We start from the raw sequence: 27,441 nt of genomic DNA on the forward strand, positions 1-27,441 counted from the left end.
GGGGGGGGATTTTTTTTCAGGGCTTGGGCTTGGCCCCTTAGTTACAGTGAAGGGAACTCTTTAAGACATCAGCATACCAAGACATTGTGGGAACAGTTTAGGGATGGCCCCTTCCTGTTCCAACATGACTGCGCACCAGTGCACAAAGCAAGGTCCATAAAGACATGGATGGGGGAGTTTAGGGTGGAGGAACTTGACTGGCCTGCACAGAGTCCTGACCTCAACCCAATAGAACACCTTTGGGATGAATTAGAGCGGAGACTGCGAGTCCGGCCTTCTCCTCCAACATCAGTACCTGACCTCACAAATGGTCAAACATTCCCATAGACACACTCCTAAACCTTGTGGACGCCTTCCCAGAAGAGTTGAAGCTGTTATAGCTGCAAAGGATGGAGCCAACTCAATATTGAACCCTATGGACTAAGACTGGGATGCCATTAGAGTTCATGTGCGTGTAAAGGCGTCCCAATACTTTTGGCAATATAGTGTATCTTGTCCATGTTCTATACTGAGACCACTTGAGGGTGGTCACATCAACCTGATAACTACAGGGTGCATTCCAGCATGGTGTGCGAGGGGAATATGCTGTATATCCTCTTGGACTGAGATGTTGTGATGTCAGTACTGTGCTGCTAACTGTTCTCCTTGCTGGAGGCACTAACATGGGGAAGCAAAGCCCTGCCTCTTCCAAGATGGCCGTCTCTACCGCCACGCACAGACCAAGCAGAACAAAGTATGAGAAGTCATTGATGGGGTGGGGGATGGAGATCAGCTGCTGGGAGATCACAGACAATACTGCTGACTTGTCATTTGTCTCTCTGCCGACTGCTGAATGTAAACAAAGTGGAGAGGGTTGTGCTGATGTCTTTGACCAAATATGGGCGTTGCCATATATGGTTAATGATCTCAGACAGCATCCCCAGCCACTTTGTTTACATTGGGGCAGCATTGTGCCATTGGTTGCTAGGAAGTTGGCAACCTAGCAACCAACAAACTCTGATAGGGAAGCTGCCCATAACCTGCTCTTTACTACATCACAACTCCACACTGCACAGGCCACCCTGGCACAGCCAATCAAGATGAGGGCAAAAACTGACCCCAAAGACTGAGAAAAGATATCAGGGCCTGCGAGGAAACTCTCAGACGTTGCATTGCTGGGAGGAAAGTGAGTATAATTCCCCTTTAATTTGGGTCAGTGTGCTATTCATTTTGACGCATTAGTAATGCGCCACTCTGCATTGTCGTGTGCGGTGTTGCTAAAAAAAATAGCGCATGCACTTTTATTGTTTTTTGTCGCATTAGGCGGCCTGTTCAATTTTAAGGCAATGCGTGTCGACGCACAATGACAAACTTTGGCTTTAGGTAGGCGTCACTCACATACAAAATCATTTTTTGCAGGAAACATTTTTCATATCATTTTTATTTTTTAATCTAGTGCTTAACTTTGAGAGGTACACTCGCCCAGTTTTCAACAACAGAACCAGAACATTGTAACAGCTCAAAAATCCCTCCTCAGCCTGGCCAGTCGAGTCACAAGATAACAGCCTGGCCAGTAGAGCCACAAGATAACAGCCTGGCCAGTCGAGTCATAAGATAACAGCCTGGCCAGTCGAGTCATAAGATAACAGCCAGGCCAGTCGAGTGAAAAGATAAACTACACTTCCCGTCATGCTTCGAGCGCTCAACTTACACTCGTCAATACTCCGTTGCATGCCGGGAGATGTAGTACGCTGCGGTGCTTGAGCTCCGCCTACTTCAGCAAATGCAGTTGTGCCCGCTGCATGCCGGGAGATGTAGTAGGCTGGCGGGGTCTGTGACGTGTTGCTGGCGGGCGGGCGCGGTCCCGAGGCCGGCAGGTGGGCGGGGGGTGCGCGCCCGAGAGCGAGCAAGAGAGAGAGAGAGAGAGCTAGAGACAGCCCGGCTGAGGGAAGGGGAGAGAGTGCTGCACCTCAGAGGAGGCGGGCACAGTGTGTTGCAGCTGGAGAGAGACAGCCAGGGCACATAAGGCGATACGGACAGGGGGGGTCACGTGATAGAGAGACATCTGGGGGGGGGAGAGTGTGAAAGCAAAGTGAAGACATTCTTCATTCAGGAGACAGTCCCTGGCTTTGGCTGGCTGTATCTGAAGGAACAGACATCAGGGGCCTGTAGGCACACAGACACCCTGCCATCTCCTGGATTGTCGTCTCCATACAAAGGATTTGGGGTGAGCCTGGGTGGAGAGCAGCAGGCCATGGAGAAGAAGTGACAGAGGGCTGACTGCAAGATTGACACCTTTCCGGACACCAAAAGAGACCTCTGCAGGCAGGTGGAATCATGTCGGAGCCCCGGGCTCCCATCAAGCTGTCCAGCACGGAGCGCCCTGTCAGAGGTACATTGCCTTAATTGCTTGACCCTTGTGGTTGCTGACCACTGGAGACTGGTTCTACTGATGGCTGTGACCGACGAGGAAAGGCCACTAACTTCAGTAGACCATTGGCTCCGTGTCATTTATGGTCCATGACCGGTACCGCTTTTGACTGTTCCTGACCACTGAAGACTTGTTCTACTGCCGATGATGAGAGGTCACTGACTTCAGTAGATCATGGCAGGTTCCTTGTCATTTAAGGTTCCTGACCGATAGGGCCTTTGACTGTTCCTGACCACTGAAGACTTGTTCTACTGCCGATGATGAGAGGTCACTGACTTCAGTAGCCCATGGCTGGTTCTCCATCATTTATGGCTCTTGACCGATGGGGCCTTTGGCTGTTCTTGACCACCAAATACTTTTTCTACTGCTGACTGTGACAGATGATGGAAGGCCACTATCTTCAGTAGACCATGGCTGGTACCTGGTCATTTGTTTCCTGACTGACCCAGTCTTTGACCGTTCCTGACCACTGAAGACTTCTTAGAGCCCACTAACTTCAGTAGAGCACATCTGGTTCCTCATTATTTATGGTTCCTGACCGATAGAGCTTTTGACCATTCCAGACCACTGAAGACTTCTTCGAGGCCACTAAGCTGGTTCCTGACCAATACAGCCTTTGACCATTCCTGACCCCTGAGGAATTGTTCTAATGCCAAGTGTGACCAATGAGGAGAGGCCAGTAACTCAGTAGACCACGGCTGTCTCTCTCATTTATAGCTCCTGACCAATACACTCTTTGACCATTACCAACCACTGAAGACTTCTTGGAGCCCCCTAACGTCAGTAGACCACATCTGGTTCCTCATTACTTATGGTTCCTGACCGATAGGGCTTTTGACCATTCCTGGTCACTGAAGACTTCTTTGAGGCCACTAACTTCAGTAGACCATAGCTGGTTCCTGAGCAATACAGCCTTTGACCATTCCTGACACCTGAGGAATTGTTCTACTGCCAACTGTGACCAATGAGGAGAGGCCAGTAACTTAGTAGACCACGACTGTCTCCCTGTCATTTATGGCTCCTGACCAATACACTCTTTGACCATTACCAACCACTGAAGACTTCTTAGAGGCCACTAACTTAAGCTGGTTTCCTGTAATTTATGATACCTGACCAATACAGCCTCCCACTGTTCCTAACCACGGAAGACTTGTTCTGCTGTTGAATGTTAGTACACAATGGCTGGCTCCCTGTCTTTTATTCCTGACTGATATGGCCTATGACCATTCCTGACCACTGAAGACCTATTCTAATCTAGACCAATGACCAGAGACCACTAACTTCAGTACACCCGGGGCGGTTCTGTGTTATCTATGATTCCTGACCGATATGGTCTTTGACTGTTCTTGACCACTGAAGACTTGTTCTACTGCCAACTGTGACCGATGAAGAGAGGCCACTAACTTCAATAGACCGTGGATAACTCCTATTCATTTATGATTTCAGACCTGAGGGCCTTGGACCATTCTGACCACTGGAGACTTCTTACAGCTACAAATGCTACCACAACAGATTGACCCTACAAACCTTTCCAGCGCTAGCTATTGCTGACCACTGCCAAACCCATTGTCACTAACCATTACTTCCTATTAGCCCTGCTACCCCTGATCATTACTGACCGCTACCAATAATTGCTGCCTGCCACTGACCCTACTATCTCCAACTATTGCTGCCTGCCACTGACCCTACTATCTCCACCTATTGCTGTCTGCCACTGACCCTACTATCTCTAACCTTTGCTGCCTGCCACTGACCCTACTATCTCCAACCATTGCTGGCTGCTACTGACCCCACCGCCATGAATCATTACTGGCTGCTACTAACCCTACTATCTCCAACTATTGCTGGCTACTACTGACCCTATTATCTCCAACCATTGCTGTCTGCTACTGACCCTACTATCTCCAACTATTGCTGCCTGCCACTGACCCTATTATCTCCAACCATTGCTGGCTGCTACTAACCCTACTATCTCCAACTATTGCTGCCTGCCACTGACCCTACTATCTCTAACTATTGCTGGCTGCTACTGACCCTACTATCTCGAACCATTGCTGATAACTTCAGATCCTATTACCACTTCCAGTTTGTGACTTCTCCAGATTCTATGGACACTAAACATTACGGACCACTAAAGACCACACTACCACTAACCATTGGTTACCTCTATTGGCCCTACTACAACTAACTGTTGGTTAACACTACTGACCTTACTACCCCTTCCCTGTATTGACTTCTAAAGATACTACCCCCAACCATTCCTGACCACTACTGACCTTGTTACTACCACAGCAGTCTCAACAATATATTGGTTAACATTCCTTTCCCTATAGAGCATGCTGGTACTGAAACTTTTGGCTCCTACAGTCCATACCACCACCAAATGCTCCGATGCCTAGCCTGATACCGGAACTTCGGGTATCAGGAAGCTGGGCAGCGAGTCATTACATGCTGACTGGCTTCCCGATTGGCCGGTAAGCCGGCCTCATGTTCCCTCAGCACTTGGTGTAATGACTCGCGGCCAGCTTCCTGCTTGATCAAGAAGCTGGCCAATCATGAAGCCGGATGGTGAGTCATTACCCGGCTTCCTGATTGGCCAGAAAGCCGGCTTTATGCTCCCTCGTCACCTGGTGGCGAGGGAACAGGGAGCCGGCTTCCCGGACAATCGAGGACGGGCGCCATGAAGCTGGCCTATCAGGAAGCCAGGTGGCTAGTCATTACATGGGGCCCAGCTTCCTGATTGACCAGAAGGGAGGCCGGGCGCCATGTAGCTGGCCAATCAGAAAGCCAGGCGGCTAGTCATTACATGGCACCCGGCTTCCTGATTGTCCAGAAAGCAGGGTCCATGCTCCCTGGTCACCTGGTGGCGAGGGAACAGGGAGCCGGCTTCCCGGCCAATCAGGAGGCCGGGAGCCATGAAGCTTGCCAATCAGGAAGCCAGGCGGCTAGTCATTACATGGCGCCCGGCTTCCTGATTGACCAGAAAGCTGGCTTCATGCTCCCTGGTGATGGAGACGACGGCTTCCCTGGTAATCGGGAAGCCGGGTGGCGAGTCATTACACGCTGCCTGACTTCCTTAATTGGACTTCCGGTATCAGTGAGTACCGGAAAAAAAATATAGGTACTTGATTCTGAAAAAACAGTATTGGTGCATTCCTACCATTAATCATTTCATACCACAACTGACTATAGTACCACTAAACACTATTGTTCTGACCACTACTGACCATTTATTTTCAAAACAGGGCCTCCAAACACCACCATTGACACCACCATTGACCCATCTTACACCAACTATGCATGAGGTCTGTAGATCCTGCCATCATTATCCGTGTGGGACCAGTGTAGTATGTTCTATTACAGCCAGTGGTAATCCCTGGCCACCAGAGACTTTGACACTCGCATTTACTGGCTCCTGCATGTTACATCCATCTAACCACTTTAGTTCAGTCCACCAAATGGCAGTTCATGACCTAAGCTGACTCCACCATGAGTTTCTACTGTAGATCAGGGCTGGACAAATCCCAGGAGCCAGGTAGCCAATGCCCCTTAAAATATACAGCTGGCGCCTAACTTTTGAGGTTTTCTATGGTTGTTGTCAATGGAGCTGCCTCCTAGAAAAATGTATTCCTTTGATACCCGTAGTCTTTGACCTTCCTGATCACCAAAATCATGATCATAACCAACCTTTTCAGATTAGGACACCTAGCCCCCATTAACCTTTGCTTGCAAATCCAGACAACTTCACACACCTACTGCTACCGTTTCCGACGACTGTTGACACTGTTTACTAATTAGTCCAACCTAATGGAAATATTACGAGGACTAATTGTAGCTCCTAATACTATCCCCTGACAAGCTTTTGTTCTACCAGAGCTCGCCCAGTAACTGATATTACCATATGACTTTCCCTAGCTGACAAAAGTACAAATTGGTATCCTGAAATATTTTCGGTAATACATAAACATGAGGAGCTAGGCACATGGATGGTACTGGTTTCTGACCCATGGCTGTGCCTAGCTATTATCTGTTACCCTATTGGGATTCCATGGAGTTGTATCTATTTCTGTTTTCCCATTGCCTCCTCTAGGTTTTGATTTTAGGAGCCCATGACCATTCCTGGAATGTTTTTATGTAATCCATGGCCTTACTATTGTCTTTGTTGCCTTTGCTGACCTTTATCTGTTCATTATGCTATTGACCTTACTGAAAGTACAACTCTGCATCATGTTGAAGCTTCTAATTTATTACTATGCTGCTCTACTGAATGACACGGTTGGCACAGAGAAGGAGAAGCCTCAGATAAAAGCTGCCATTGGCTCCTGGACTGGATTCTAGTTCCAGGGTCTGGATCAGGGGTGGACAAATGAATATGGAATTCAGGATCCAGTCTGTCCAATCCAGGACCAGCTGAAGAGAACCACAAATGTTGGGCTCCGGATGTAATTTGTAGGGTGCGTTGGCTACCTGGGTTCTGGGATTTGTTCAGCCCTGGTATAGACATCCATGGCCTTTGCCGTATGTTGAGTATCTTCTGAGCCAGAAAACCCAAAGCTGCAATTTGCTTTACTATCAGCAAAACTGGGCGTAGAGTGTGATGGTAGTTCTCCTGTGTAGGAACCATGGACAAGACATGGGCTGCCATCACTGTCTATGGCTGATCCCTATACGCAGCCTGGGGCATGTACCATATCCCAAACAGAGGTTGGAGTGGCTGATTGTAGACATGGCGTCTGTCCCAGAAAGGCCGGGCAGTGTGTACAGTGTGTATCAGCACTGTAGAGCTTCTGAGAAACAGGGTCCAATTCAGATGATTTATCCAATAGCCGGGAAAGGAGGGGGTGTAATATAAAGTCTTACCTGCAGTTATTCTTTAACAACATTACAGTATAGGATAGTATCAGAATCCTTGCCAGGTTTGTATTGTTGACTGTGACCCCCTGCTGGGGTGGTTCACCCTCCTCATCCTGGTGACCATTGTTACCGTGAATGAAAGTGATGGGAAGTCTGACATTTTACAGTTGTCACCAGAACAGAAGGTAACGGAGAAATCCCACACTGGGGGCATTGGCAGCTGTCCACAAGGGGGTGCTCCCTTCACTTTGTAGAGATTTGCCCTCACTTCCTGTTGGGTCTCAGGGAGAGGAAATGAAAGGAAACATTTCTAACAAGACACATAAAGCAAAAATAAATAAATAAAATAAACAAAGTGGTTATCACCGTTCCCTACTATATCCAAAACTAAGACAAATTCTGCATCAATTTTTAATGTTCTACATTGCCTGGCTGCAAATATAGCAACCACTCTTCCTCCCCCTTCCCAGATGCTTTGCCTAAACTTGCAAACATAAGCAAATGAGTACACGTTCAGACTAGAGAAGACCTTTTGTATTGCTTCTTGTTGCTTTGTGTTGGTTTGCAAGTCAACGTTCAGCAGGTGGACGCCTCTGGATGCCTGTTATCGAGGTCAATGGGAATGCTAACCAATTGCCTGTGTATCGTTGTGGAAGCAGCTGCTTGTCTATGACTCTCATGCAGCCTTTCTCAACCAGGGTGCCGTGCCACCCCGGGGTGTCTTCTGGCTTCCTTTGGTGTTTCTCAAAATTGTTGAACAGGGTCCATGGAGTAGATTGTACAGCCACCAGTACCATATAAATGAATGACGCTAATTCAATTTGAGTTGGAACCACACAGAAAAGGATGAAAGTTGACTTCCTTCTAGGTCTGTTCTGCCTCTTACCCTGTGCCATGCTGCCGCACCTGATGTGAGGGTAGGACTATGTGAAGGGGGAACTGAGGACTCTGATGTGAAAGGGGGACTACTGATGTGAACAGGGAACTCTGATATGAAAGGGGGGTTCTTATTTAAAGGAGGGCTTCTGATTTGAAGAACGCTCATGATGTAAAGCAGGGGTGCCCATTAGGTCGATCACGATCTACCAGTCGATCGCAAAACAAACACTGGTAGATCGCGATCGGCTGTGTCCTGTCCTCCAGCTGTGCTCGTGGGGCTGCCGGCTGAATGTGTCAGACGCCGCAGACAGGAAGGGGCGGGACACCTCCCCGTGTGCAACTTCAGCCACATGAGCACTGGGGAAGGACAGGATGCCGGCGCACGAGAGGAGACTTGGGAAGCTGCTGCAGTGGAGGTAAGAATAGACAGACAGGAGAGAGATAGCAGAGAACGTGAGAGATGAGACAGCAAAGAGAGAGAAGAGACAGCAGAGAAAGTGATAGAAGACAGCAGAGAAAGTGATAGAAGAGACAGCAGAGAAAGTGATAGAAGACAGCAGAGAAAGTGATAAAATAATTGCTGCCTGCCACTGACCCTACTATCTCCAACTATTGCTGCCTGCCACTGACCCTACTATCTCCACCTATTGCTGTCTGCCACTGACCCTACTATCTCTAACCTTTGCTGCCTGCCACTGACCCTACTATCTCCAACCATTGCTGGCTGCTACTGACCCCACCGCCATGAATCATTACTGGCTGCTACTAACCCTACTATCTCCAACTATTGCTGGCTACTACTGACCCTATTATCTCCAACCATTGCTGTCTGCTACTGACCCTACTATCTCCAACTATTGCTGCCTGCCACTGACCCTATTATCTCCAACCATTGCTGGCTGCTACTAACCCTACTATCTCCAACTATTGCTGCCTGCCACTGACCCTACTATCTCTAACTATTGCTGGCTGCTACTGACCCTACTATCTCGAACCATTGCTGATAACTTCAGATCCTATTACCACTTCCAGTTTGTGACTTCTCCAGATTCTATGGACACTAAACATTACGGACCACTAAAGACCACACTACCACTAACCATTGGTTACCTCTATTGGCCCTACTACAACTAACTGTTGGTTAACACTACTGACCTTACTACCCCTTCCCTGTATTGACTTCTAAAGATACTACCCCCAACCATTCCTGACCACTACTGACCTTGTTACTACCACAGCAGTCTCAACAATATATTGGTTAACATTCCTTTCCCTATAGAGCATGCTGGTACTGAAACTTTTGGCTCCTACAGTCCATACCACCACCAAATGCTCCGATGCCTAGCCTGATACCGGAACTTCGGGTATCAGGAAGCTGGGCAGCGAGTCATTACATGCTGACTGGCTTCCCGATTGGCCGGTAAGCCGGCCTCATGTTCCCTCAGCACTTGGTGTAATGACTCGCGGCCAGCTTCCTGCTTGATCAAGAAGCTGGCCAATCATGAAGCCGGATGGTGAGTCATTACCCGGCTTCCTGATTGGCCAGAAAGCCGGCTTTATGCTCCCTCGTCACCTGGTGGCGAGGGAACAGGGAGCCGGCTTCCCGGACAATCGAGGACGGGCGCCATGAAGCTGGCCTATCAGGAAGCCAGGTGGCTAGTCATTACATGGGGCCCAGCTTCCTGATTGACCAGAAGGGAGGCCGGGCGCCATGTAGCTGGCCAATCAGAAAGCCAGGCGGCTAGTCATTACATGGCACCCGGCTTCCTGATTGTCCAGAAAGCAGGGTCCATGCTCCCTGGTCACCTGGTGGCGAGGGAACAGGGAGCCGGCTTCCCGGCCAATCAGGAGGCCGGGAGCCATGAAGCTTGCCAATCAGGAAGCCAGGCGGCTAGTCATTACATGGCGCCCGGCTTCCTGATTGACCAGAAAGCTGGCTTCATGCTCCCTGGTGATGGAGACGACGGCTTCCCTGGTAATCGGGAAGCCGGGTGGCGAGTCATTACACGCTGCCTGACTTCCTTAATTGGACTTCCGGTATCAGTGAGTACCGGAAAAAAAATATAGGTACTTGATTCTGAAAAAACAGTATTGGTGCATTCCTACCATTAATCATTTCATACCACAACTGACTATAGTACCACTAAACACTATTGTTCTGACCACTACTGACCATTTATTTTCAAAACAGGGCCTCCAAACACCACCATTGACACCACCATTGACCCATCTTACACCAACTATGCATGAGGTCTGTAGATCCTGCCATCATTATCCGTGTGGGACCAGTGTAGTATGTTCTATTACAGCCAGTGGTAATCCCTGGCCACCAGAGACTTTGACACTCGCATTTACTGGCTCCTGCATGTTACATCCATCTAACCACTTTAGTTCAGTCCACCAAATGGCAGTTCATGACCTAAGCTGACTCCACCATGAGTTTCTACTGTAGATCAGGGCTGGACAAATCCCAGGAGCCAGGTAGCCAATGCCCCTTAAAATATACAGCTGGCGCCTAACTTTTGAGGTTTTCTATGGTTGTTGTCAATGGAGCTGCCTCCTAGAAAAATGTATTCCTTTGATACCCGTAGTCTTTGACCTTCCTGATCACCAAAATCATGATCATAACCAACCTTTTCAGATTAGGACACCTAGCCCCCATTAACCTTTGCTTGCAAATCCAGACAACTTCACACACCTACTGCTACCGTTTCCGACGACTGTTGACACTGTTTACTAATTAGTCCAACCTAATGGAAATATTACGAGGACTAATTGTAGCTCCTAATACTATCCCCTGACAAGCTTTTGTTCTACCAGAGCTCGCCCAGTAACTGATATTACCATATGACTTTCCCTAGCTGACAAAAGTACAAATTGGTATCCTGAAATATTTTCGGTAATACATAAACATGAGGAGCTAGGCACATGGATGGTACTGGTTTCTGACCCATGGCTGTGCCTAGCTATTATCTGTTACCCTATTGGGATTCCATGGAGTTGTATCTATTTCTGTTTTCCCATTGCCTCCTCTAGGTTTTGATTTTAGGAGCCCATGACCATTCCTGGAATGTTTTTATGTAATCCATGGCCTTACTATTGTCTTTGTTGCCTTTGCTGACCTTTATCTGTTCATTATGCTATTGACCTTACTGAAAGTACAACTCTGCATCATGTTGAAGCTTCTAATTTATTACTATGCTGCTCTACTGAATGACACGGTTGGCACAGAGAAGGAGAAGCCTCAGATAAAAGCTGCCATTGGCTCCTGGACTGGATTCTAGTTCCAGGGTCTGGATCAGGGGTGGACAAATGAATATGGAATTCAGGATCCAGTCTGTCCAATCCAGGACCAGCTGAAGAGAACCACAAATGTTGGGCTCCGGATGTAATTTGTAGGGTGCGTTGGCTACCTGGGTTCTGGGATTTGTTCAGCCCTGGTATAGACATCCATGGCCTTTGCCGTATGTTGAGTATCTTCTGAGCCAGAAAACCCAAAGCTGCAATTTGCTTTACTATCAGCAAAACTGGGCGTAGAGTGTGATGGTAGTTCTCCTGTGTAGGAACCATGGACAAGACATGGGCTGCCATCACTGTCTATGGCTGATCCCTATACGCAGCCTGGGGCATGTACCATATCCCAAACAGAGGTTGGAGTGGCTGATTGTAGACATGGCGTCTGTCCCAGAAAGGCCGGGCAGTGTGTACAGTGTGTATCAGCACTGTAGAGCTTCTGAGAAACAGGGTCCAATTCAGATGATTTATCCAATAGCCGGGAAAGGAGGGGGTGTAATATAAAGTCTTACCTGCAGTTATTCTTTAACAACATTACAGTATAGGATAGTATCAGAATCCTTGCCAGGTTTGTATTGTTGACTGTGACCCCCTGCTGGGGTGGTTCACCCTCCTCATCCTGGTGACCATTGTTACCGTGAATGAAAGTGATGGGAAGTCTGACATTTTACAGTTGTCACCAGAACAGAAGGTAACGGAGAAATCCCACACTGGGGGCATTGGCAGCTGTCCACAAGGGGGTGCTCCCTTCACTTTGTAGAGATTTGCCCTCACTTCCTGTTGGGTCTCAGGGAGAGGAAATGAAAGGAAACATTTCTAACAAGACACATAAAGCAAAAATAAATAAATAAAATAAACAAAGTGGTTATCACCGTTCCCTACTATATCCAAAACTAAGACAAATTCTGCATCAATTTTTAATGTTCTACATTGCCTGGCTGCAAATATAGCAACCACTCTTCCTCCCCCTTCCCAGATGCTTTGCCTAAACTTGCAAACATAAGCAAATGAGTACACGTTCAGACTAGAGAAGACCTTTTGTATTGCTTCTTGTTGCTTTGTGTTGGTTTGCAAGTCAACGTTCAGCAGGTGGACGCCTCTGGATGCCTGTTATCGAGGTCAATGGGAATGCTAACCAATTGCCTGTGTATCGTTGTGGAAGCAGCTGCTTGTCTATGACTCTCATGCAGCCTTTCTCAACCAGGGTGCCGTGCCACCCCGGGGTGTCTTCTGGCTTCCTTTGGTGTTTCTCAAAATTGTTGAACAGGGTCCATGGAGTAGATTGTACAGCCACCAGTACCATATAAATGAATGACGCTAATTCAATTTGAGTTGGAACCACACAGAAAAGGATGAAAGTTGACTTCCTTCTAGGTCTGTTCTGCCTCTTACCCTGTGCCATGCTGCCGCACCTGATGTGAGGGTAGGACTATGTGAAGGGGGAACTGAGGACTCTGATGTGAAAGGGGGACTACTGATGTGAACAGGGAACTCTGATATGAAAGGGGGGTTCTTATTTAAAGGAGGGCTTCTGATTTGAAGAACGCTCATGATGTAAAGCAGGGGTGCCCATTAGGTCGATCACGATCTACCAGTCGATCGCAAAACAAACACTGGTAGATCGCGATCGGCTGTGTCCTGTCCTCCAGCTGTGCTCGTGGGGCTGCCGGCTGAATGTGTCAGACGCCGCAGACAGGAAGGGGCGGGACACCTCCCCGTGTGCAACTTCAGCCACATGAGCACTGGGGAAGGACAGGATGCCGGCGCACGAGAGGAGACTTGGGAAGCTGCTGCAGTGGAGGTAAGAATAGACAGACAGGAGAGAGATAGCAGAGAACGTGAGAGATGAGACAGCAAAGAGAGAGAAGAGACAGCAGAGAAAGTGATAGAAGACAGCAGAGAAAGTGATAGAAGAGACAGCAGAGAAAGTGATAGAAGACAGCAGAGAAAGTGATAGAAGACAGCAGAGAAAGTGATAGAAGACAGCAGAGAAAGTGAGAGAAGAGACAGCAGAGAAAGTGAGAGAAGAGAGTGCCGGTTCATACCACAAAGTCTGCGTTTCAGAGTGTTCGGCCTCTAGAACGCACTGGAACGTAAGCCGTCCAGCTCCCTGCGTTCAGGGTTGGGTGGGGTTGTATTGAAGTCAATGCACCGCAGCTTCATGAGGTGACGAGGGAGCATGAAGCCAGCTTCCCGGCCAATCAGGAAGCCGGGCATTGTAATGACGCAACGCCCGGCTTCCTGATTGGCCAGCTTCTCGACCAATCGGGAAGCCAGCCAGCGTGTAATGACTCGCTGCCTGATACCGCAAGTATCTGGCCAGGCCTCGGAGCATTAGTACGAGTACTCGCCCAAATACTCGGCATCGGCACCAATACCAGTATCGGTGCATCCCTATATTTAAGCAGTCGATAAATTAAATGCAGGTGTACATGTAGGAAGGCTACTCCTCCTCAAAGGTGCAGGGACGCACTGGAGGCCCAGCAATCCAAAATGCACGCTGGGGCGCCCAGTGCGTCCCCCCCATCAAAAATAGTCAAACTGTTTTTAGCGCATACTGTTAGAGAGGGTGAGGTGTCTTGTTGCAGGCTAGCTTTGTGCCGGGGACTTTTTTGTGTTTTGTATGTCCTCCCGTGACCCTTCATGGGATAAAATGGTTGCCCCATAGTTCTCTTTTAGTGCTCCACTTTGTGTTGATGATAAATCTAATATCCGATGTTCAATACGTTGGAGGATCCTTTTAATAGCTCTTTTGGTTTTTGTAGACTGGTGTAGTTTTACCTTCACAGGGGGCTTTTAGTGGCAAGAACTAGTATGAAAAAAGAATCCTATCCCTACTTATCCCTAACCCTTAACCTGGTCCTAAGGCTGCCTTTACACATAGCTTCCCACACGGTTTTCCGTCTGGAAGACCACGCGGGACGAAAACGCTAATATTAAAAACGCTAATAAAGCCGCACGGATGCGGTTCGTTTGCAGCTATTAAATCACCGCGAATGTGCGGAATCCACCCGGGCTATCGCGCTTGGACTATTTCAGGGGCTGTGCGGTTTCATACCGCGCGGCCCCTGCAATGGTCTGAACGATGCACATTGAATTATTTGTGTAGAGCGGCTCCGCGCGTATCCACACAGCTGAATACGCGCGGACAGCCGCTCGGGTGTGAATGGAGACTAAGGTCCTGTTCACAACGGGGCAGTTTGGCCGCACGGATCCGCCGACATGAACGATCCCATACATTGCACGATCCGAACCGCCCCACCCGAACTGCTCCCTGCACTATTTTTGCCGCGCTGATCAGTGCGGTTTCCATACAGGTTTCAATGGAACCGCGCTGATCAGCGTGGTTTTGGGCATTTTTAATTGCGTTTCAGCGCTGAAACGCAATTAAAAACTCCCCAAACCTCCCTTGCGAGATTAGCGCGGTAGCCGTGCTGATCCGCAACCGCCCTGGTGTGAATGAGCTCTAAGACTGGGCTGGACGGATCCCAGGAGCCAGGTTGCCAATACTCCTTAAAAATTACAGCTGGCACCCAACTTCTGGGGGTTTTTTTGTTGTCAGTAGAGCTGATTGGACAGACTGGTTCCTGAATTCTATATTTGTTCACACCTGTCCTAAGGGCCCTGCGCATGCGCAAAAGATGGCGCGTGTCTGTTTTTGGGTGCATTGGCAGCCTGTTCCAATTGAATGGTCTGTTAACATACCGCAACTCTAAAGTGTGAATCTTAAAGTGACACTAAACTCAGGAGTTAAAAATACATTCAAGTTCCTTTTAACTATGAACAACAATGTATCTTATTTGTGTATCACTCGGCTGTAGATCCTCCAATCATCTCTGAATTGGTGCGGACACTGTCCTTCCTTCTGGAGGGGGACTACTGTTGTTCCACATGGTCCCTGTGTGTGTTGTAAAGTAGTCACCGCTCCAAGCTCATTCCTGCGATTTACTACAATCTCAATACAAATGATTAAACTGAACGTGAGATTGTAGTCCATCCCAGGAGTGAGCTCGGAGCGGTGACTACTTTACAACGCACACAGCGACCATGGGGAACACAAGTAGTCAGGAAACATGGAGGCCGACCTTCTAATCGCCCGGCTGTCATGTCTTTCTGCCTTTCCTACAGTAGTTGACCTGAAGGGCATTTCCTCCACTAGATGGATCCAAGGAACATAACCATTTTTATATTTGTATTTCTGTAGCACTTTTCTCTCTGGGGACTTAAAGCCTTTGGAGGTGAAGCTGCCGTCTTGGATGTACTTGGTTCAGCCACTTAACCCACCATGCTTGGAGTGTGGGAGGTAACTAGGGATGCACCGATACTGATACCGAGTATTTGGGTGAGTACTCGTACTCGCCCAAATGCTCCGATACCTAGCACGAGTACTTCCTGTATCAGGAAGCCGGGCAGCGCATCATTACACGCTGCCCGGTTTCCTGATTGGCCAGGAAACGGCTCCATGCTCTCTCGTCACTTGTGATGAGAGAGCATGGAGCTGATTTCCCAGCCAATCAGGAAGCCGGGTAGGATGCAATGACGCGCTGCCCGGCTTCCCGATTGGTCAGGAAGCTAACAAATCCGGCGTCATGCTTCCTCGTCATCTCATGAATCATAATATTAAGAAAGTGACCTTAAAGCATTCGTTTGTATTGCTTTAGAAAAAATGTGACCTGGCCCTTTAAGAAAAAGTATCGGTAATTGGTATCTGAGAGTACTTCATCAAAAGTATCGGTACTCGGTCTTAAAAGTGGTATCGGTGCATCCCTAGAGGAAACCCATGAAAGCCCAGGCAGAACATGTAAATATAGTGACCTGGTTCGTCTGTGGACTCCGGTGCTGCGAGGCAGAAGAGCCCCATTTGCACTAAGCGACACTCACCTCGAGCGGATTTCTGCGCGGCGGGATACCGCGACGGTTCTGGCGACGTTCCAGCGACCTTCACCGTCGGGCTGCATTAAAAAAAAAAAAGGAAATTCGCGCTACATCGCGGTGAAAAAGGGTCCTGCGGGCACGACTTGCAACCGCGACATGGAGCTGTACATTTCCATTGAAAAGCATTGGCCGGCGACTTCTCGCAATATCGTGCGGCAAAAATGCGCGATATCGTGGCGGAAATCGCGGGATTTTTCCGCTCAGTGTGAATGGGGCCTAAACCGCTGTGCTGCCCCGTTACATGCTATGAACAATGAGGGAAATGCAGGCTGCTATTGGTGGCATCCCCTTCAGTGTATGGTAGCTATCTGGCTCTCATGCTGATCCTTTGGCTTTGAGTCACTTATCTGGAACAAGTATACAGTCAGGAGTTCTGACTTCACTCCCTGACCTTCTAATCAGCATGTTTTTTCTTAGTCAGTGGCTCAGCACTGAGGTTAGGTAAATAATATTCTTAGGCCCCCCGATCACAGTTGTGTGGTAGTGACCGTATGTTGCAAGTATTTGCGTTTTTGTGTATCGTGTATAGAGCGATATGCACGACGATCCCTGCACAATAATGTATAGTACTTTGTTACTAGGGATGCACAGATACCGATACTAGTATTGCTATCGGTGCCAATACCGATTATTTGGGCGAGCCCTCGCCCAAATGCTCCGATACCTTCCACGATACCGGAACTTCCGGGAGGAGGAAGATTTCCTCTTAGCAGCAGTGCCGTAGGGGAACATGGAGCTGGCTTCCTGGGCAATCAGCAAGACGGGTGGCAAGTAAAGACCCGCATCCCAGCTTCCTGATTGTCCGGGCCGCCGGCTCCATGCTGATTGGCTGGGAAGCCGCTTTCCCGGCCAGTCAGCATTGAGCCAGGCCGAACAGCCGGCTCAATGCTGATTGGCTGGGAAATCGGCTTCATCCTGGCCAAGCACAATCGAGCCGGCCAAACAACACGGAGCCGGCTTCCCCGGCAATCAGGAAGCCGGGCAGCATTTCATTACCCGCTGCCTGAGTGCCTGGGAAGCCGGCTCCGTTCCAGTGCAGTACCAAAAACAAAATATCGGTACTCGATACCGAAAAACTGGTATTGGTACATCCCTATTTGTTACCATGTATTTTGGTGTGATTTTACACACATGAAAGGGGTGGTGCAGCAAAGTGCATTGAGGAACCATTAACAATGAATGGCACCGCAATGTGGGCATCTTCGTGCAGGGTGCCGAGATGTGAGCGAGGCCTTAGAAGCTGGTCAGCATCCTCTTGGTTCTCTCAGTATGGGTTTCCTGTGTGAAGTACTGATAAAACTCAAGGAACCTATCACGGCTTTACGTTGCATGACTATTTGGTTAAGTTGTTATCTTTTATCTACAAGTGTCAGGATATTACGCAGGACTTCTGGGTCAGATATAGATCTGTTCTATAGACAAGTTTGGTCTCGTTAGTAACGGATTTCGGCGATTAGTTTCTCGGTAATGTCCTGTAGAATGTGATCACAGGATGATGAGAACTTTCATGTACCGGCAGACAACTACCAGGGGACCACTGTTCATTAAAATAATAGGGGTCCTGTGATGGGGTGGCAACAATGCTGCACTGCTCCTGAATTCAGAGCAGCGTTGTCACCCTCATATAGGCTGTGCCTGATTGCACTACTGTGGGAGGGGATGTTGCATGGGGTGCTGTTAGCCTGTAGCTTCCCAATCCGCACCGGCCCCACCTAGTTTCACTGCTTTTTGAATGGACAGCACTGTCTCTGTTGTTAAAACCCTCCCAACTGTGAGCTGCAGTGTCTGGGAGGGGTAATATGTGAGACACAAATGAGGATTGGGCTCAGTCAGGGGAGGTGAAAGAAGCTTTTTTAAATGTAGAGCAGGGGAGCCAGCGCAGGTTTTGTACAACTGATGTGGGCGGCTGTACAGCCCAGATCACTTGTAGCAGCCTGCTTGTCCGTCTCCGTCCCTATGTGCATGAGAATAAGTGCATGCGTAGGGCATTGTGTGTGCGCGCTGAGTGCTGCCCCCATTCCACAGTGTGCCATATTGTGGTAGCGGGGCAGCAGTGCTCTCTAACACGCACAATGTGCATTAAAGGGTAAGTTCACTTTCTCAAGTAATTTGGGAAAATTTAATTTCTTGTTCAAAGCTGGCCCCCCTCCCCCTGCTATACTTACCTTTCGGCGATTTGGTCCTTCCCCCTCCGCCGCTACGGTTGTACTATCTGTTTTTGAATTTAGCTCGCATATTGTGGTCACTCATTGGTCAGCATGGCCACCTGACCACGCTGACCAATGAGAAGCGCTTCTTAGCATGATTAACCGCTTGCCGTCCGCCCGTTGTGAAAAAAAGGATGGACGGCAAAGTCCCATCAGCGGGTTGCCTTAATCAGACGTTTTTTTTTTTTTCTGCTCGCGCGCGCCCCCCAGCTCGTGGGCACGGGCAGAAAAAAAACCCGTCCATTCTTTACAGCCGTTACTGGCTGTTTGACATACAAATGATCGGCGGCTCTATAGCCGCCAATCGCTTGCATGTTGTGGCTGCTCGCCCCCCTCCCCCTCCTGGAGTGCCGACCCCTCACCTTCAATCCTGGGATCCGCTACCCCATCTGCGGCCCGGGACCGGCTCGGGAGGTAAGATGGGAGGGAGATCAGCATCTTCCTCCTTGCTGATCTCCCTCCGTGCTGTGAATGCGGAAGTGATGTGTGTTACATCACTTCCGCATTCACCTGCCAGTCATCTGGCTGCTATAGCCAGAGAGAAGAAGTCCATCCGTAATGCAGTCCTTGGACCTGTGGAGTCAATCGCTAGGCCTGCTCGCTGTCACAGAATGAAGGGGGTTACATCAGCCCTGTGTAAGCTCTGACACTGAGGTGATCAGCAGGGGAACCCTGGGAGGCGAGTAATAGGGGGGGGGGTGTCAATGGTTTTAAAGAAACTCTATGGCAAGTCTATGATTCATCATAAAGTACAAAGAAGAAAAAAATAAGCAAGCACTGCGATGCATTGTGTTGTCTGCACGCCATAAAACATCGGGTTAACATGCGCACACTGGTGTGAATGGGCTGTAACTCTACACGCGGCAGCGCATTGCTGCGCATTGCAACTCACTGCGTTGCAAAAAATATATGCTGCCATCATTCTATCACAACGCTCACCAATGCAGCGGGTTGGCGTGAACAGGCCCTATACAAAGCAAAGCTTTTTGCATTGCGGGGCTCATACCAACACAACAGGCGCGTGCAAAGCCTGGAAACGTTATATGCGATATCTGAGGGTCCCTGGTATAAGGGCTCATGCAGCACGGCCGTATGTAAACACGCACGTTCTTGCTGGCAGTAAGATCCTGTGCTCCGTACGCATGCAACGTTTACACTCATATAGCACAACGTTGTCCTATCATTTGCTAGAACGCAGGTGGCACCAGTGAAGTGCATTCGCGTCGGCACAAGCATGTCTATTCGCAGGACCTCAGGCGCAGATTTTTGTATTTTGTCTTAACGGATGTAAACGCAGCGCAAGTTTACCGATCTTTCCGTACGCAAAATAAAACTGATGTACTAATGGAAGCGCAGCACTTATTAGGAACGCGTGCACAAGCCTTTAATGTCCTCTATGTTTGTGTTCCGATCCCGTGTGTCCTATAGACAGTTGTATGCAGGGTAATCTAGCAGTCGTGTGTCCCTGATCAGGGATCTCCCCCCACCACCCTCCTCCTGACTCACTAATAGGATTTCCTGGCCTCCTCCCCCACACTGCAGCTTTGCTCTAGGTGTGCGTGTGTGTGCACGCGTGCTGCGTGCTGCAGCTTTAGAGTGCCTCCCGTTCCCTTCTAATCCCCTCTACCTGGTGGGACGGATGCGGCATGGGGACAGGTAACAGCCAGCCACCCCCCGACAGGGACATCACAGGGGGCAAGGCTGAAAAAGAGGACAGGATCCTCGTCAGTTCTCCTCCGGCGGCCCCAGAACCAGCGAGGGCAGTGACCGGTATGGGGTAAATCTTGGGCTGTAGTAGAAGCGTCATAGAAGGTTTACCGTTGCCCCTCTGTCTGTCCTTTACATGTCAGTGCTGATTCTGTAGATTGCCATTAGTGCCTCCCTAGCCTGTAGATGGAAAGTTTTTTTTGTCTTTTTTTTGGTCAATCTGTCCTGAATTTTATAACTTTTGAAAATGACTTAAAATTATTTAAAAGAACGAGGAGAGATGTGTCTAAAATGTGTTCAGGCTGAACATTGGGCAGCGTCTGCTCGTGGTTACTGTAATGTTTCTCAGCAGGGGTGGGCAGCTTCAAGCTGTTGTGGAACTACAAGTCCCATGGGGCATTGCAAAACTGGCAGACCTGGGCATGGCTCCCAGGGGCATTGTGGGATGTGTAGTTTCAACACAGCTGGAGTGCCGCAGTTGCCTACCCTGCGATATACAGAGTGGTACATTGCAAGTAATATAAACTTCATACAGAAATGTACCATGTACACGAAGCTGGAGTTTTGTGGGACAACATGTACGTGTATGTGCAAGTTTGATTTTTGCCTACGAGCCTTCCCTTCAGTCTTGTACCTGACCTCCGACCTTCCCTTCAGTCTTGTACCTGACCTTCAGTCTTGTATCTGACCTTCCGGCCTTCCCTTCATTCTTGTATCTGACTTTCCGGACTTCCCTTCATTCTTGTATCTGACTTTCCGGCCTTCCCTTCAGTCTTGTATCTGACCTTTCCGGCCTTCCCTTCAGTCTTGTATCTGACCTCCGTCCTCCCCTTCAGTCTTGTATCTGACCTCCGTCCTCCCCTTCAGTCTTGTATCTGAACCTCCGCCCTCCCCTTCAGTCTTGCATCTGACCTCCGCCCTTCCCTTCAGACCTCCCCTTCAGTCTTGTATCTGACCTCCGGCCTCCCCTTCAGTCTTGTATCTGACCTCCGGCCTCCCCTTCAGTCTTGTATCTGACCTCCGGCCTCCCCTTCAGTCTTGTATCTGACCTCCGGCCTCCCCTTCAGTCTTGTATCTGACCTCCGGCCTCCCCTTCAGTCTTGTATCTGACCTCCGGCCTCCCCTTCAGTCTTGCACGTTTGTACCGGCTCCTCTCCTGGACTGAAATGTCTTCCTCTGATTTCACTGCACACTGGGAGCTTCTCACAATGTCCATTAGAAGCTGCAGCAAGTCAGACAGAGCCCGCCACATTTCCTGGCTTGAGGACATCCAGCGTCATCTAGCCATTTCCTCTCTAGCCTGACTGTCCCTGGCCCCGCCTCCTTTAACTCATTGGAATTAAGCTCTTTCCACCACAGAGGCTCAGCCTCACATGTGGGCATGCCAATGAAGCCTGTCTAAGAACACCCACTCCTCCAGACAGACACCTACCTATCAAGGCATTTTGATATTTGCATAACTCCTCCCAAGAGCCATCCCACTGCTTACAACAGGGCTAAGGGCTCGAGAGAAGTACTGGGGCAGGTGCTGTGGAGTAATGTACAGCACCCTGCTGGCTCCTCCCACCAGCCATGGTCTGCCTGCAGTGCACAGAGACCTAATGATGACATCACTATTCTAAAATAAGATATGTAATGAAAACAGAAAGGAGCAACCAGGGAAGCTAAAATACACGCAGATTCAACTTCAGCCCACCAAACAAACCCACCCCTCTTTTTTTTGTTTTTGGGCTGCAATGCTTGTGTCCTGTATACAGTGTGCATATAGGTAGGAGCATTTGTTTATTCCTTGTATGCGCATTGGGAGCCATTGAAAATGAATAGCAATAGGGCGCACATACAGAGTGCATTGTTGCAAGGCGTCGCGTGACACCAGCGTAGGCGCGAGCGGCTTAACTGACGTGGGCGTGGCGTAAGCGTAAGCAGCGTGCGTGAGCGGCGAGCGGGAAATTTGAATTTTAGCCGACGAATCGACGATGGAAAACGTTGGCAACGTTTTCCATCGTCGATTTTAATCGACTTAATCGAATAATTGTTGCAGCTCTAGCAGCTTTAGCTTGCTCAGCTCTGTGAATGCGGCCTAAAAATGTCCTCTGATACCCTTTCATTGTCCCGACGACTGTTTTGCATGACGATCAGTTTTGCTTCCGTACAGAGCGCGCTGCTCGGCATACACGCTGTACCCTACTTTATAGCACATCGCCTGCTTATGTTTCATGGATCCAGGTCAGCGGCTGTCCTTCTGCTTTGCAGGAAACTTTAATGACTCATGAGATACACAAGATGGAACAATACAATACAAAACAATACAACGAATTTTCCAGGCTTTTTGAGGAGTGGACCTCCAATAAAATTCACACTTATTATTACAGGTATTTATATAGTGCTGACAATTGATGCGGCACTTTTACATACCTCTGTCCCTGTCCGCAAGGAGCTTACAGTCCAAGGTCCCTATTAGGGATGCACCGATAAAGTTTTTTCCAGACAGAGTACCGATCCTTTTCCTCAAGTACTCGCCGATACCAATTACCGATACCTTTTTTTTTCTAAAACAAGTACTAATGATTTTAGGACAGTGGTGGAGCTCCAGGGCCCCGGTCCCAGCTGCAAATGCTGCACCCCTGGTAGATCGGTCACTGACTTCAAGCTGTTGAGGGGCTACAATTCTCAGAAATACATTATACAACAATGCAGAATACCACCAGCTTTAGAGGACTACAAATCCCTGCAATACAATATACAGCAATGTATATTTGCATAATATCATCAGCTAGAGAGGCAGTGTGGATCCATAGGAAGGAGATTTGCTGCAGACGCTGTAAACAAGCACTGCGGGTTACAGGCAGGCTGCCGGTATCTGGCTGGGGACCTTGACAGCCTTCCTGTTAACCGCAGCGCTTGGTTACAGCGCCCGCTTCAGTTTAGGAATTTAAAGCAGCGCTATCGGCGCTTATGATCTGGGCATTTTTATGAATACGAGTACTTGTGCAAATGCCTAGTATCGGCACTGATATCGGTATCGATGCATCCCTAGTCCCTATCTCACATGCATACAGGGCCAATTTGAACCGGAGCCAATTAACCTTCCAGTGTGTCTTTGGAGTGTAGGAGGAGACTGGAGTACCCGTAGGAAACCCACACAAGCACAGGGAGGGCATGCAGACTCCATATAGATGGTGTCCTGACCGTGATTTGAACCTGGTCTAAGGACCACTGATGGAAAAGAAATGCTTGTGCACATAGTGAACCCAATGCTGACCCGGCCTGTGGAGCCTGGGAGTGGGAGTTGGGGACACAGCTGACGGAGGAGGACTGGAAGGAAATTAACTCAAGGGTGCACAAGAGCTCTCCGAATGTCCTAATGCAGGAAACGGGATCTGAACTAAGGACTCGGTGGTACAGGGTTCCTGTCCTACTACACAAGATTTCGCCCTCAGTGATGATTGCTGGTGCTGCGCTCAGAGTGAGGGAACGATGTTACATATTGTGTACCTCTCCGAAATTACTCAGTACATTGCATTATCATAGAAATTCAGTTTACACCGGAGCAGTTTTTGCTTCAGCACACATCCCAATCAGAGAAGTTGTATACATCTTCCTTAGCTATGCATATAGTCAATGCTGCCCTATGTGTGTACCCGTTCCCTGGTGCTCCCCGCCAATTCCCACTATAGGCGAGTGGTTCAAGAGGCTGAATAGACTTCAAGAGATTGAGGAACTCGTATTGCAAGAGGCGTGTATGCTTGAGAAATGAGCTAACACTTGGGCGTGCTGGACACATTATCAGATGACAGATGAAGAGGCAGATTATCTCAAATAGTCACCGTACTGTTGTGTAAAGCTGAACCTTGAGCTTCAGGCAGCTCTTATGACAGAACTCGGTTTTCTCTTCCGCTCATTGAAGGACACAGCAACGCTGTCCTATCTTCATATAATTGAAGGGCAATACCGCCACATGCAGGAGGAGTATTTACCGGGGTGTATGTCGCACTTCCACCATAGTGTTAACTTTGAGTCCCCCCTGTTCAGATGAGAGGTGACTCTCTCTTTCGCTCCGTCTTTTGCCGGAGGGGACTCGGCCGGCTCCCTTCTTCTGCCTTGTTTTAAGTTGCTTTGTTTTGCTTGTTTTTAATTATTTCTCCTGCTTCTTTCTCTCTTCTCTGTGCTTTTTTTTTTCTTTTCTTCTCTTCTCTCTTTTCTTCGTGTTCCTCTATTTCCACTTCCCGGTTCTACTCTTTTTCCTTTTTCCTTACCTCCCTGTTCTTCTATTTCCATTTCCTGGTTCTACTCTTTCCTTTTTCCTTACCTTAGTGTTCCTCTATTTCCACTTCCTGGTTCTACTCTTTCCTTTTTCCTTACCTTAGTGTTCCTCTATTTCCACTTCCTGGTTCTTCTCTTTCCTTTTTCCTTACCTTGTCCATGTCTGGTCCTTCGTACCTTTAGTAGTGACATATCTGGCAGCCCTCCTTTTTGTGTGTGTTCTCATCTCCCTTTATATTGAATAGTGTAATGTGTAGTTCAGCTTTGAGGAGCTTCACTCCTTCATTGTACCGTTATTACGTTTCTGCCTACATGCTCCCCTCTTTGTCTCCCACTTCCAGATTTGGCTGATTAGGCCTATTATTGTGAAGTTTCTTTAGTCCTTTTCAAATTGTATTGCTCCTATACAAATGCACTCCCTCCAATGTCCCTGATACTCAATGAATGTTTCTTGCACTTAATCTTACGCTTTAGACTCGGTTCCAAGGATGTTGTTTGGTTAATGTTCTCATGTATTTTCCACGGTGGTCCACCGCCAAGTGATGGTTCTGTATGGTAAAAAAGAAATGCTGCTCCTCAGCTCGTCCATGTGACCTACAATAGGTCACAAGGGGCATTATGGGAGGTTCGTATTGTCAGAGATTGCTGAAACTCTTTCAATGCATAGTAGACATTTGGGTGCCCTGAAGACGTGCTGGAAGGTAAATTGGCTTCTGTCTAAATTGGCCCTTGTATATATGGAAGAAGGGGACCTTAGCTTGAAAGCTCCTGGAGGGCAGTGACTGATGTGAATGTGCTGTATAAATTGTCAGCGCTATATAAATACTAGGGATGCACCGATACTAGTTTTGGTATCGGTGCCCCTACCGAATATTTGGGGGAGTACACAAATTAAGATTTCCTCTGACCGGCAGTGCCCTTAGGGGAACATGGAGTCAGCTTCCCGGGCCCACATTGCGGTGCCATTCATTGTTAATGGTGCCTCAATGCACTTTGCTGCACCACCCCTTTCATGTGTGTAAAATCACACCAACACACATGGTAACAAATAAGGACGTACCGTTACCAGTTTTTCGGTATCGAGTACCTATATTTTGTTTTCGTACTCACCGATACCGAGTACCGATACCGTTGGCTTCCCGGGCAATCAGAAAGCCGTATAGTGGGTAATGAAATGCCTCCCGGCTTCCTAATTGACCGGGAAGCCGGCTCCATGCTGATTGACCTTTGCATTGATGCCCCCCCCACACTGCAGGGGTTAATTGGTTAATTATTTTTACTTACCGTCTCCCTTGCTCCTGCAGGCTTCCTCCTCTCCGTTCGACTGGTTCCCCCAAAACCGTCCCAAGGCACTCCGTTGTTTGCAGGCACTCTGATGTCATCACGTACAAAGCAGGGCCAGCACTCCTGCATTGTAAGTGAGGATGTCAAGGGTCTCCCCACAACCCGGAGCTCCGACTTCTGGGGGAACAAGGGGTGAAGTCAGTAAAGCTGCTTTTTAATGGTAACCCCAGGCACAAACAAGAATTAAACCCTCGGAGGGCAGCGGGGGCCCCCACTGCAAGGGTGACGTTGAAGTTTACCCGGAGTTCAGCTTTTTTTATTTTATATGGAGCAAAGTAGGATTCGTTTTTTGTTATTGCTATCATTGCCAAACATTTTGTCCCCCCCCCCCCTTTAAAGATTTCAGGTTTTTGAATTGAATAGTACAGATTATAGGTCACATCAAAGGTGTTTTTTACATCTCACAAACCTCTGGCATTTGTACAGGGGTGTGTATACTTTCCACTGTACATTGATTGGTGTTTTCACCGCACTTGTATGTTTGGGTGAAATCTGGAGTTTTCTTGAACTGGATGGTTCCGAGTAATCGGCTACGCCCGCATCACCCTGACAGTCTTGTTATTGGAATTCGCCTGTGACAGGGTTTCTGTGGAGGACAAATTTTGAGTTGCCTCTTGTTATTGGATACTGTTTTGCTTTTTTGGCACCACTAGTTCATTTGAATAGTTGCTGTGTTCTTGTTTAAGGCTCCCGGGCATGGCATTGTGTACAGCAGCCATTGGGTTCAATGGTGTGTATTCTTCATTGAACCTTGGTGAGCTTTGTGTATTTCTTCTCCAGATCTGTGCAGTAATCCAGTGTGAGACTTGGAGCTTCCTGTAATAAAGACCGGTCACTGCTGCTCTCTCCTTGTGCAGGATGACTGGTCTTGTCTCCGCCCCTTCCTGTAATAAAGACCGGTCACTGCTGCTCTCTCCTTGTGCAGGATGACTGGTCTTGTCTCCGCCCCTTCCTGTAATAAAGACCGGTCACTGCTGCTCTCTCCTTGTGCAGGATGACTGGTCTTGTCTCCGCCCCTTCCTGTAATAAAGACCGGTCACTGCTGCTCTCTCCTTGTGCAGGATGACTGGTCTTGTCTCCGCCCCTTCCTGTAATAAAGACCGGTCACTGCTGCTCTCTCCTTGTGCAGGATGACTGGTCTTGTCTCCGCCCCTTCCTGTAATAAAGACCGGTCACTGCTGCTCTCTCCTTGTGCAGGATGACTGGTCTTGTCTCCGCCCCTTCCTGTAATAAAGACCGGTCACTGCTGCTCTCTCCTTGTGCAGGATGACTGGTCTTGTCTCCGCCCCTTCCTGTAATAAAGACCGGTCACTGCTGCTCTCTCCTTGTGCAGGATGACTGGTCTTGTCTCCGCCCCCTCCTGAAATAAAGACCGGTCACTACTCCTCTCTCTACTTGTGTAAAGTGATTGATCTGGTCTCCACCGCCTCCTGTAGTTTTCTGTAGTAGGTGGGGCCTGCTGGGCCCCTCCCACAGCTCTGCTTTCTGCACAGGCTAAGTGCAGCACAGTAATGATGTAACGCCTACTTTTGCAAAGCATTATCTGGG

General features: G+C 48.6%; 1 protein-coding gene across 1 annotated transcript in view; it reads left to right on the forward strand.

Annotated features, from left to right (window-relative positions):
• The first annotated feature begins 2,039 nt into the window (after positions 1–2,039).
• Positions 2,040–27,441, forward strand: part of PPP3CC (protein phosphatase 3 catalytic subunit gamma) — a 75,061-nt gene continuing 49,659 nt past the window's right edge. The window contains exon 1 of the mRNA XM_018563691.1: positions 2,040–2,371. Within this exon, the coding sequence (XP_018419193.1) occupies positions 2,317–2,371 (55 nt within the window). The 5' untranslated portion in view covers positions 2,040–2,316. The remainder of the gene's footprint in view (positions 2,372–27,441) is intronic.

Source organism: Nanorana parkeri, unplaced genomic scaffold (assembly GCF_000935625.1).
Source record: "Nanorana parkeri isolate BGI_ZX_2015 unplaced genomic scaffold, ASM93562v1 scaffold686, whole genome shotgun sequence".
NCBI classification, from domain to species: Eukaryota; Metazoa; Chordata; class Amphibia; order Anura; family Dicroglossidae; genus Nanorana; species Nanorana parkeri.